Source organism: Cebidichthys violaceus, unplaced genomic scaffold, assembly GCF_023349555.1.
Source record: "Cebidichthys violaceus isolate CVI_PGR_0920_01 unplaced genomic scaffold, fCebVio1.0.p SCAF_17, whole genome shotgun sequence".
NCBI lineage: Eukaryota > Metazoa > Chordata > Actinopteri > Perciformes > Stichaeidae > Cebidichthys > Cebidichthys violaceus.
The window spans coordinates 3555809-3567627 of record NW_027176340.1 but is presented as its reverse complement, the minus strand read 5'-3'; the positions used below and the strand labels follow the sequence as shown (position 1 = coordinate 3567627).

At 42.7% G+C, this 11819-nt stretch overlaps 2 protein-coding genes across 2 annotated transcripts in view; one reads left to right on the top strand and one right to left on the bottom strand.

The window, feature by feature from the left end:
* The window catches only part of camk1a (calcium/calmodulin-dependent protein kinase Ia), a 14383-nt gene extending 9649 nt beyond the window's left edge, over positions 1–4734 (top strand). The window contains exons 3-12 of the mRNA XM_068712163.1: positions 118–249; positions 1185–1259; positions 1829–1967; positions 2083–2209; positions 2477–2552; positions 2638–2750; positions 2840–2918; positions 3339–3426; positions 3698–3875; positions 4455–4734. Coding sequence (XP_068568264.1) covers positions 118–249; positions 1185–1259; positions 1829–1967; positions 2083–2209; positions 2477–2552; positions 2638–2750; positions 2840–2918; positions 3339–3426; positions 3698–3875; positions 4455–4558 — 1111 coding nt within the window. The 3' untranslated portion in view covers positions 4559–4734. The remainder of the gene's footprint in view (positions 1–117; positions 250–1184; positions 1260–1828; positions 1968–2082; positions 2210–2476; positions 2553–2637; positions 2751–2839; positions 2919–3338; positions 3427–3697; positions 3876–4454) is intronic.
* Positions 4735–7994: 3260 nt separating this feature from the next.
* On the bottom strand, positions 7995–11340 carry LOC137873769 (actin-associated protein FAM107A). The gene is made up of 5 exons (XM_068712164.1): positions 10993–11340; positions 9746–9788; positions 9278–9464; positions 9041–9197; positions 7995–8524 (listed from the first exon to the last, which is right to left on the bottom strand). The coding sequence occupies exons 1-5, from the start codon at positions 11014–11016 to the stop codon at positions 8414–8416; spliced, it is 522 nt and encodes a 173-aa protein (XP_068568265.1). The 5' UTR covers positions 11017–11340; the 3' UTR covers positions 7995–8413.
* Positions 11341–11819: the final 479 nt, after the last annotated feature.

The following is an 11819-nucleotide window of genomic DNA, read 5'->3' as shown; positions in this document are numbered from 1 at the left end:
TGTGTGTGTGTGTGTGTGTGTGTGTGTGTGTGTGTGTGTGTGTGTGTGTGTGTGTGTGTGTGTGTGTGTGTGTGTGTGTGTGTGTGCGCGCGTGCGTTTCCACTGCCTGTGATCCAGGGGAGCTTTCTCAGAGGTGGTACTAGCAGAGGAGAAGAGGACTCAGAGGCTGGTGGCCATCAAGTGCATCCCCAAGAAAGCATTGGAAGGCAAAGAGAACAACATTGAAAATGAGATCGCTGTACTACACAGGTGAGGTCACCTGAGTTCCTCGCAGTGCGTCAGCTGGTGCTTTGTGTCCAGCGGGACAAATTAGTCGGTGCGGTCTCCTCCAGCAATGCATGCGCAGATGCATAATATATGCAAGGGGTCAATCGAATGGGTGACTAAATGCACGGTGTCAGTAGAAACAGTGGGATTGTGCACCGGAAATGTCAGGAGTAAAGAAGATAGACCTATTTTTAGTGTCCCTGTTGCCAGGGCAACAGCACACAGAGGCGGAGATGGTGTGGAGTTCCCCGCAGCAGTGTACTGAAGAAAGAGAAAGAGACAGAGAGGGTGTGGAGGTGGAGAGGGGGGGGGGGGGGGGGGGGGCACGATAGGAGGAGAGAGATATGGCAGAATGGGAGGAGCTGAGTTTGGTGAAATACCTAAAGTCACGATTAAATAAATGAGAGAGTCATGAGAGCGAGACACTTGAAGGAAGTTAATCTGAAAAGAAAAACACCATTTCTACTAAAAGTCACGTCTCAGCTGCCGATGTGTTACAGCGACGCTGACTTGAGAGCCAACAGAGACGCTCGACTGTCTGTTGGCTGGTTCATAACAATAAACAATGCAATTGGTGAGATTTTGTATTTGTGATAGTTATTCTGTCAAGCCCTACAACTACAGTATCCCAAACTGGTCTTTGTTACCGGTTCCAGCTGCGTTCCGGTCGTTGGGTTTCTTAGCAAGAGGTCGTTTCTGTATCTAGAGCTTCTCTGTATCGGATCTGAGAGGCCTTTTCAATTTACATCGTAGGAGATGAGGAGAAAACGCAAAGTTTTGATCCCAATTAACCGCATGCCCTTTCATAGAAAATGGAGAACAGACAGTTCTGATTTTGAATAATGCAGCAAGAATGCCATCTGGTGACCAATTTAAAACAGAGAAGTTACGATTTCTGTCCATTTCACTTTCCTCAGAATCAAGCACCCCAACATCGTTACGCTGGAGGACATCTTTGAAAGTACATCCCACCTATACCTTGTCATGCAGCTGTAAGTTTGTCTTTCTCATTCTCTTACACAAGGGCCAATACTACGATAGGAGGGGTGCATTTAGCGTACATTTTCACCGTTAAGATTTTATTCATCAATTTGTCGGTTTACTGACAATTGACTGTTAACAATTTGTCAAACAAAAAATGTCTAGTTCAGAGTATTTAAATGGACTATTGGCTGATTTTCTCTGTTTACCATAATTGTAAGTTGAATATTTTGGGTTTGGGGACTGTTAAACATGCAGTTTTCCCCCTGTTTGTTTCCCCTCAAATAGCTTTCAGGATCATCTTATTCCATATTCTATTGTCATATATATATATATTTCTATATGTCACATGTGCATCATTTATCTGCATCAATTAAAATACTCAAAGTCAAAGCCATGATATTGTTTTTAACTGCACCAAATAGTCTAATAGATGTCTTGTGTATAATTCTACTCACAATTTATGTCAAATGATATTTGGCAACATATATATCTAGAATTGGTTTGAACAATATTTGGCTGCACAGCGTTACTTACGGCCCAAATTCAATACAAAGCCTCTATGATTTTCACCTGGCAGGGTATCTGGAGGCGAGTTGTTTGACAGGATCGTGGAGAAAGGGTTCTACACAGAGAGAGATGCCAGCCAACTCATCCACCAGATCCTGGATGCAGTCAAGTATCTCCACGATATGGGAATCGTTCACAGGGACTTGAAGGTATCACTGCTCAGGGAAGACAGAAATAAAACAGCTCAATCTGGCTCGCGGTTGACGCTTCTTTTTTTTCTTCTCCTAACCCCTCCTCTTTGATTGCTCTTCTTGTCATCTGCAGCCAGAGAACCTGCTGTATTACAGTATGGACGAAGACTCCAAAATCATGATCAGTGACTTTGGCCTGTCAAAGATCGAGGGAGCAGGCAGTGTCATGTCCACAGCCTGCGGTACTCCTGGATATGTGGGTAAGGCTCTCCTCACCTCCCCCATCTCTTTCATGTGAACTTAGCACTTGCTGTTTCAACTGATATGCCCTCTTTATTCACTGAGCTGTGAGAAGCTCTTTCATCCACTTCTGAGTCAATTGCAAGTGTTTCACAAGTGCTCTCCACCTGTGTAATGTGACCCGGATCACATAGTATTGCAGGAAAGGTCAAGATGACTTGAATTCACCCCCTCCGCAGCTCTATTTTCCACTTTTCCTGAATGTCTGCTGTGTTCGTGTATCACAGCTCCCGAGGTGCTCGCTCAGAAGCCGTACAGCAAAGCAGTGGACTGCTGGTCCATAGGAGTTATTTCTTACATTCTGTAAGTCTGAGCTCCTTCATCACTGAGATGTAATGTAAAGCGATGTGAAGTCAGTGTTGAATATGTTCCAATATCGCTCCCTCAGGTTATGTGGATATCCTCCGTTTTACGATGAAAACGACTCCAAGTTATTTGAGCAGATTCTGAAAGCGGAGTATGAATTTGACTCTCCGTACTGGGATGACATCTCAGATTCAGGTACTACCCGTTCCTAAAAATATGAACAGCAGTGAAAACTAACAAATCAGAGTTGAATATTACACCATGAACTTGATTTTTGTTCACAGCCAAAGACTTCATCTGTCACCTAATGGAGAAAGAATCATTGAAGAGATATACATGTGATCAGGCCCTCCAGCATCCATGGTAAAAAAAAAAAAAAAAAAAAAGTCAAAATATCTAAAAACACACTCAATTGTAAATTGGTACTCTTTGGGATTTGGACTGTTGGTCGAAACACCGAAACGTGCAATTTAAATACGTCACTTTGGGTTTTTGAAAATGATAATAAGCAGTTTTCACTATTTTCTGACTTTTAACAGACTAAATGAATAACTTGAGAGAAAAAGAGAGAAAAATGTATCAATGAATTGAAAAAACGATCAATAGTAGGGCTGCATCTAACCATTTTTTTTAAAATTATTGATAAATCTCTCAATTATTTTTTCAATTCATTATTTAATCTCTTTGTTAAAAATCGACTAATTGACAAATAATCAGACGAATAAGCCTCGGGCCGGGCGACACAACTGCCTCTGCGTTCTGTAATTCTCGTTAACGTTTCAGGATCTGCGGAGACACAGCTCTGGACAAGAATATCCACGAATCTGTCAGCGCTCAAATCAAGAAGAACTTTGCCAAAAGTAAATGGAAGGTCAGTGCCATGGCCGAATCCTAGAGCAGCCTGCTGAACGAGCAGAAGTTCAGATTGGCAGACAACACATTTTGTGCGCCTTTGCTGTTTTTCTCCTGTCAGACACAGACGGCCTTTCCTCTCTCTCTCTCTCTCTCTCTCTCTCTCTCTCTCTCTCTCTCTCTCTCTCTCTCTCTCTCTCTCTCTCTCTCTCTCTCCTCTCTCTCTCTCTCTCTCTCTCTCTCTCTCTCTCTCTCTCTCTCTCTCTCTCTCTCTCTCTGTGTCCGTGCAGCAAGCATTTAATGCCACAGCGGTGGTGCGCCACATGCGGAAGTTGCAGCTGGGCACTAGTCTCGAGGGACCTAGTCAGATTACTCCAACCAGTCCCTGCCATGGACATCTGCTCCCAGAGGAGGAAGAGGAGGAGGAGGAGGAGGAAGAGGATTTGGGAAATGGGGAGGAGGAGAGCTGTAAGTTATCAATAAATGAACAAACACTCTCAGTCTATTTCAGACATCTGGCTCTCTTCACATACAACAATCGTGCCACAGTATGTAGTTAAAGGGTTACTGATGTCATGGATATTGTGCTACACTGTAAATTCACAGTATTTTAACCGTCTTGCAGTCAACTTTGCAATGATACAACTGTCTTGAGCGAGTATCGTTCTCATCTCTACCAACTACTCAATGTGACGTAAATGCAGCATTAGGAAAAGGAGGACGCAGGTTTGGCTGCTCTAAGACAAATGTGTAGAGAGCAGAAAGGAAGAGATCTTCCTCAGGCACTGACATCCAACTTTGAGCCTTAGACGGCAAAGAAGGGGAAGATGGGAGAAGGTTTGCACGGGATTGAATGGAAGAGGTCAGATATGTTGTTTTGAAGGTGTCAAATTTACCAAATCCCTACAAAGGACGCGGTGAGCGCAAAGCTATCACCACCCATATTCAGAATGACCATGATTATGAGAATAAGACACTGTTGAAAAGTACCAGAACATCCTTTTTTTTTTTACTTCACATGCTCCCTTGTTTGGCTCTAATCTCCAGTGTCCCACTATGAAGACGGCCGTCGCGGAAGCACCGAGGGCAGCACAGACCGGGACAGCCTGAGAAGCTGCACCTACTGCTGCAGGCCGGCCAGTCGCGTTTGAGCACCTCGTGTTGTCATTGGTGAACATTGTGTCCCTGGAGCACCCAGAGCCCGCCCGCCCGCCCGCCCGCCCAGTCTGGCCAGGATTGCAGAGTAGCTATCAGGCAGTGTCCACACAGAGTACATCCACAGTGAGCAGGTCACTGTCACAGTGTGGAGAAACATAATGTAAGTCCCCCCCCCCCCCCCCCCCCCCCCAATCCTAAAAAAACACATCTGGACTCAAGACACGCAAGTTTAAAAAAAAAGAATTTTTTTGCAGAGTGGACAGTGACTTAAAGAAAGTGGGTGACCGTGGCTAAGTGGAGAGCAGGGCTGCCTTTCAATCAGAGCGTCGGCGGTTCGATCCCCGGCTCCAGCTAGTCTCATGTCAATGTGACTAGCTGGAGCTTTTTTTCGCAGCTCCCGTAGCTGCGTCTCTGGTAGATAGATACTGAATTGTAAGTCGCTTTGGATAAAAGCGTCTGCTAAATGACTGTAATGTAATGTAATGTAATGAAAGGGCCAGTCTGCCTGATTAGCAACCTAACATGTAGTCCTTTGTGCAGCGTCAGCGGACAAGGGGTCATTTGACAGCATGTACGTTACAAAATGTGGCTCTGGATGTTAGCGGACAGGAGCGATCCGAGCCTCTGGAGTCTGAATCAAAGACGAGGCGGTGGCCTAAAAGGCAGTCTTCTCCATTATTTTTTGTTCTTACATGATCTGTCACATCTACCTCTAATCGCGATTGACCGTTCGTCAAATGCATCAAATCCGGCGCTCGCACTCTCGACATCGCCGGCAGCTTTCTCCGAAAATCTGGCCAGACGGGGCACAAAAGAAAAAAAAAAGAGGGGGAAACGCTTTCTAGAGGGAACTACTGAGAGCTACTCCTGCATGTCTTTATACTTCTTACCCATCAATGTGACTCGGTCTAGTCACTGACGAAGTAGCTGTTTAGTTGAATAGAGTTAGTCTCGAAGGCATGACTTCACTGCCGATGCCAACTGCTCATTTGTTCTGTTTTTGATCACTCCGTCTTTTTTCCTCATATTAAGTGTTTCTGTCCTTTTTTAAAAGTTATTTTGTTTAAAGACTTTTTTTTTTTTTTTTTTGAAAAGTGGAGGGTGACTCTGGGGGTTATGGACTCTATATTCTGGCTCGGACTGGGTTTGTGAGGAGTGGTTGTGACCTGGAGTGTCTGCATGCTTCTGTTTTGGGAAATGGGAAATCAAAATGTATGAATATCAAAAAAGGAGACTTTTTTGTTTTTGTTTTTGTTTCTTCGTTTAATGGCTGTTCTGTTAGAGGCTCAAACTGAGATCCCCGTAAGTCTGTAAATCACGGGAATGTGACGTTCCTCTGTGGGCTCGCGTCACGTCAGGAGGAGTTATTTTAAAGATGCGATTAAGTTGAGAATCCACTGTGCGTGGGAAGAAAAAAACCGATCATAGTCATATCACGCTCATCCTCCCTGTTCTGTTTCCGACAGGCGTCTAAATATCTGTCTGCTGTCAGTCTTATTATGCTGAGTCGGTGGGATCTCAGTTTGGGCGCTCCGCCTGCTCTGTGCTGTGCACCTCTAGTGGAAGAAGTTTTGGTCTACTGTTTGCATGACCTGGTTAAATATGTTTACATGAATGATGATCAATTAGTATAAACACACATGATTATTATTACTATGTTGTATTGAGAAAAAAAAAAAAAATGATGTAATACTGTAACTTTGAGCTATATAATGTGAAGTGAGTAACACCAGAAGTAATGTTGTTGACAAAGTACAACACAGCACAGTGGACTTATCATTTGCATTGACTGTGATGGTCGAGTCTCTACCTGAGTGACATTTCAAATGTACTTTGTTTATTTACAGCTCAGATATTATTATTATTATTATTTTCAGCCTGTTTTCTTGCCCGTTGCTTATGTAGAATCTATTTATTATTCCTCTCTGATGCCCAGGCACAGGCAGAACAAACACACATATCGAACGCAGGTGCCAGCGTTGTACAAAACATGGAAAAATTATATATATATATATATATATATATATATATATATATATATGTATAATTATATCTCAATTACATCTCACGGTGCTGAAAGCATCATGCCATGGGAGCAGCCTGTGCAAGCTCTACATTCGTCCCCCTCGGTAGATGAACTACAGTACTAGAGCCATACAGTGGAGTGGAGATATTTTACTGTAGATTCAGATATGTTGTCGTCTTAGAAACATACAACTCGGGTGAAGGACGGCGGATGTTTTTTTTTCGGCACAATGTTTTAATGTACAAAAAACAAATTCTCCCTGAAATTACTTTAATCCCGATATTAGTCATACAATGCCATTGTTATTTTAAGGTATGTCATGATACAATGCCATATTATTAGTTAACTGTAGAGATCATGAACCAATCCATGAAAACTTGTGTTGCCCGCATTGAAACCAGTTCCCTCGAATCCGCCATTGATACTTACAGGTCCATAGAACAATACATGAAGGCAATCACTCTGGATTTACATGACTGTAGTTGTGGAAAATATGCAAACTGTGTGTGAAGGGCTCCATGTTAACTGTAAGATAGCCAACGTTGATGACTTTGATAACCTGGCTATTATTCCTTTGGTAATGACCTTATATTGAACCTTTCTTGGGATTTGTTTCCACTTGGCTGTGTTTTTTGTTGTTGTTTTTTTAAAAAAAAAAAAAGAAGCTTATTTTAACCCATTACAAACACATCTAAATGCATAAAGAAACACATGTATATTATATATATATAAATATAAGTATATATTGTATATCCTTTTTTGTAAAAGCTGTTTTGAGCTACAAATGTATGGATGCAATGCATCATGGGTTATTGAACAAGTTGAAAATACAATGATTTGTACCCACAGAGATTTGATTGCAAGAAATGAAATTAAACTTCCTTGTCTATGCATTGTGTGTTTGGTCATTACGCAATAACTTTTTACTTGAAGTAAAACACTGTGATTTATAGAGAAGTGGAAGCGATTCAAACATTTATACTGTGCTGATCACAATATTCACGCAGATCACTGAATTAAAAGAGTCCTATGTATTCCTCCTATTGTCATATGGAATGAGCAAAATGCAAAACATTTCAAATATACAATGGAAGCAATGAACACGCGTACAATGTTAAGTCAACCCAAATAGCCCCGATGCAAACTACAGCCTCAAAAAATTGACAACAACGGTTATTATGGGCTGTGTTATGTTCATTCTTTCAGTATACTTGAACACCGATCAATATCATTTCATAAGTAGATTCATGCGCTCTATTATTTAACAAAGGAAATCTTCACCTCCGGTCATTCATAATTAAATGAATGTTGCGGAAATACAACAATGTGTCATGAGGAAATATTTCAACGATTTATTGTCGAATAATATATACAAAGGACACAATCTTAATAGTCACCTCAGTGTCACATTCGTTCTCGGTGTGTCCAGTTACCTTCACAGACCAGTACTTGATGTATTTACTGGTATACTGATGACGTAACACTTCCCAGCTTCTTGTAAACAGACTCGACATGGCTGAACAAAACAAAGGCGTGCAGGGAAAGGTCAGGAAAGACACGTAAAAAGCATTAAACACGGGTCAGGAAAGACAAGAGTGAGAAATGATACATTGATGACTGTATATGTGACACATTCAGCCGTCGTCACGTCACGACCCAGCTGTCCGATTCAGCTACTGTATATGTAGACTTCATGACATTTTTCTTCATCTACGCTCACTTTTGAGCTGCTTAAGCTGTCTCTCCGCCAAAAAACACCTATTCCCGACGGCCCATTGTGCTCAACACAATACACGGACAACACGATCAGAAATCATAACTGTCACACCTCGTGTCCTCCCGCGCATTCCTCCAGCGCTGCAGTTCTTCTCAGTCTCTCTTTGACTCGGAGGAACTCTGGCCCGTCTCGTTGTTGTCCTTTGTCTCTCTCTAGCTGCGGAGGAACGACAACACACGAACAGAATCGGGACTCGCATGCGTAGCCACGGTAAACGAGCAACATTTTTGAAGATGTTTTCATGAACGTCAAGGTTTAGAGCTAATTCCCTAAAGTCAAAGGTCTTGGAAGATCCACACAGATCCGTAGTTCTTAAACACAGGCAAATATTTACACATGGTTTGTGATCTTTTTATGTGCTGTCTTTTAGTCCATCAGACAGCATTTATGTATACAGGGTCTAACATGTCTTATGTTCTTTTTTTTTTCTTTTAGGAGCCCAGATTGTGAAACTGTATCTACACTGCCCTCCAATGGCTGACTGCAGAACAACATGATGCTCCACATACACCACCAACGTCATTCTTCTGTGAGGAAATACTGACCATTTTCATACAACACAGGAATTTGTTCTCTCAGAATAGATCATTTAATTCAATGTCAACCACTAGTCAGATGTGATGAGATCCTTTGTTAAAAAAAAATGTGAGAAAAACGATGCACTGTGCCAACCTTTTCTAGCCTCTGTTGTCTCTTCAACAGTTCCCGATGAAGTGGTGAACTGCTCTTCTTTGCCTCCTCCTGATCTCTGCTCGCCTTCATCCCTCGTTCCCATCTCCTCTTTTCTAACACCCTCTGGAGTTCAGTCTTTTCTTCTTGGGACACTCTCCTGACAGACACGTGGAAGGACTTTATGATTCATACAAACGATGAAAGAGAAATGTGAGTGTTTACGAGGTCTTTTCCAACCTCTTGTGGGTCATCCGCAGTTCTCTGTGAAGCTCCTGGTGGCTCTTGGAGGCCGTCAAAGGATTGGGAGGTTTTTGTGGTCTGATGAGATTACTGCTCTCCTCCTCACTCTGTTGTTGGGATGAAGGAGCCTGGAGCTCTGAGTACTGGTCTTGCTGTTCACTTTGGTGCGTCTGCATTGCTGAGGCTGAAGAGAAAAACATACAGTATATATTTTCCAAATATCCATTTTGAATGCAATGTTTTTCTTGTGATACAGTGTTCGCCATTTCAGCTGTGTTCAGCGTTATAAACACGCACTAAAGCAGCTTTTAATGACTGCGGAATGATAAAATGATAGAGCATATTTGAGTAGAGCAAAGCCCAAAGCACCCCGATTGTATCTTAATTCTGTACTTGAGTTCTTCCCAGAGTCACACAAACAGCAAAAAAAAAAAGAAAGTTGTCTTGTGATAATAGATTTCTCACCAGACCCATTCAGGTGTGTCTCTGGTGAATGTTGGAGATCTCTCTGTCAACAGAAAAAGTCATTGACATATCAAATAGAATATAATATACCTCATAGTTATTACCAACTCTTTTGGTACTTGTATTTTTCCAAAATACAAGTGTGGGGAGATATAGTGCGACACATGGCCGCACTCCAATCAGAAATCCCACAGTCAGGTCGCCTGTGCAATTTCATGCAAATGGCAGCGAGAGCTGCGAGCGACACAAAGCCGTATTATGATGCTGACAGACAAAGCTCTAGTTCAACATGTCCAGTGAAGCGAGGGCCCTTACCGGTGAGGTGGAGGGCTGCCGCCTCATTAATGACGAGGATCAAACAAAACACAGCTTGATTCCCACTGAGAGTCTCATTTGCTGGAGTTTGAGCAGAATTAATAGTCGAGAGAAGAGTTATTCCCCCCGTGGGACTCAGAACGGACTGCTGAACGAAGTGACTCTTTCTGTTTTTGTTGTTTGATTAAATATTTGAAGAACAAGAAGAAAAAAAAGATGTCAAACTATAGCGTTTGCTCTCAGCGCAATCTAACTGTATCGATCCATGTACACGTTACATGATGTTTGTTGAGGCCTTGGCATTTGTCGCAATTCTGCTGCACCATGTCCGGGCATCTGCGTAGCATTGCTAAATGTGTTCAAAAAACCTTCGCTCAAATAAAGACATTTTGAAACAAAAAAATCACAGTAAATTGTCGAGAAAAAAAAAAGTGCAATCGAGATCAATCTAGGCATTTTAATGGCAACTCTGGTGCTGGCTGCTGTTTCATTGATGAGGGACGAGTCATGCTGTTTGGCTGAAGCTCAGACCGTGGATATTGTGCGGAGAAGAATTAATAGGACATGACAGGGCACATACTCTCCAAGGCCCACTCTCTGGTGCTGGCAAGCACTTGCTGTCTTTGGGAAATAAACTGTAGAGATAACAACGACAGATAAATCTACCACAGGAAAATGCTTCTGCCAAAACAGAAAGCTTAAATGTGATCAAGAACACATGATTAATACAATATGTGCCTTTTGTGATGACACAGAACATTGTGTAACAGTTGGTTTCTTCATTAGTTCACAGTGCCTCAATCTTCTCAAACATATTCCAAGAAAGTATTTTTGCCACATGGATGCATCTGCTGGATCATCTTAAGGAGACGTGTGCTATGTCTCACAGAGAAAGACAAATGTAAATAAAGAATAAATATCGACAACTTTACCTTCTTTCCATGGGTGACTCCCATGTCCTCAGTATGAGTCCAGATTGAATATCTGCACAAACACCTCCTGGGCTCACAGCAGACAGAGCTGCAGTAATTTGCAGTAATTTGCAGCAATTTGAGGTCTCTCTCGCTCTCTCTCGCTCTCTCTCTCTCGCTCTCTCTCTCTCTCTCTCTCTCTCTACTCCAGCAGCCAAGAATGCCAGAGAGAGGAAACTGTTTAGGGGACGATGAGAATTCTCCAAGTGGAAGACAAACCCTGGAGAACAGGCCAAAAGTACTGGAAGAATATTTAGTGTATTGCAGTGATGGGAGGTAACCAAGTATATGTAGCCACACAAGTATACTGCAAATAAATTACACTGCATTGTTAATAAACCAGTGGTTCCCAACCTGTTTGGTTTCTGACCCCTTGTAAAAGTGTCTAGTCTACTGCTTTGAGGCCCAGAAAGAAAACTAAATAAATGTTTGTTGAAAGTCCAAAAAAGTTCAATTCAAATTTGTGTATCAGAATTTAAGATAATCAGAGCGGCCGAAATGGGTTTCCTCAGGAGGGTGGCTGGCATCTCCCTTAGGGATAGGATGAGAAGTTCGGTCACCCGTGAGGGACTCGGAGTAGAGCCGCTGCTCCTTTGCGTGGAACGGAGCCAGTTGAGGTGGTTCAGGCATCTGGTGAGGATGCCACCTGGGCGCCTCCCTAGGGAGGTGTTCCAGGCACGACCAGCTGGGAGGAGACCCGGAGGGAGGCCCGGGACCAGGTGGAGGGACTATATCTCCAAACTGGCCTGGGAGCGCCTCGGGATCCCCCAGTCAGAGCTGGCTGATGT

What these genes read in the sequence shown, in the direction of transcription:
- LOC137873769 (XM_068712164.1), bottom strand. Translation starts at nt 11,016, where the DNA reads ATGGGAGTCACCCATGGAAAGAAG. An exon ending in CTGCGGATGACCCACAAGAG is followed by an intron (nt 9,198 to 9,277) that starts GTTGGAAAAGAC and finishes CGTGTCTGTCAG; the next exon opens with GAGAGTGTCCCAAGAAGAAA. An exon ending in GACAACAGAGGCTAGAAAAG is followed by an intron (nt 8,525 to 9,040) that starts GTTGGCACAGTG and finishes GTTCCTCCGCAG; the next exon opens with CTAGAGAGAGACAAAGGACA.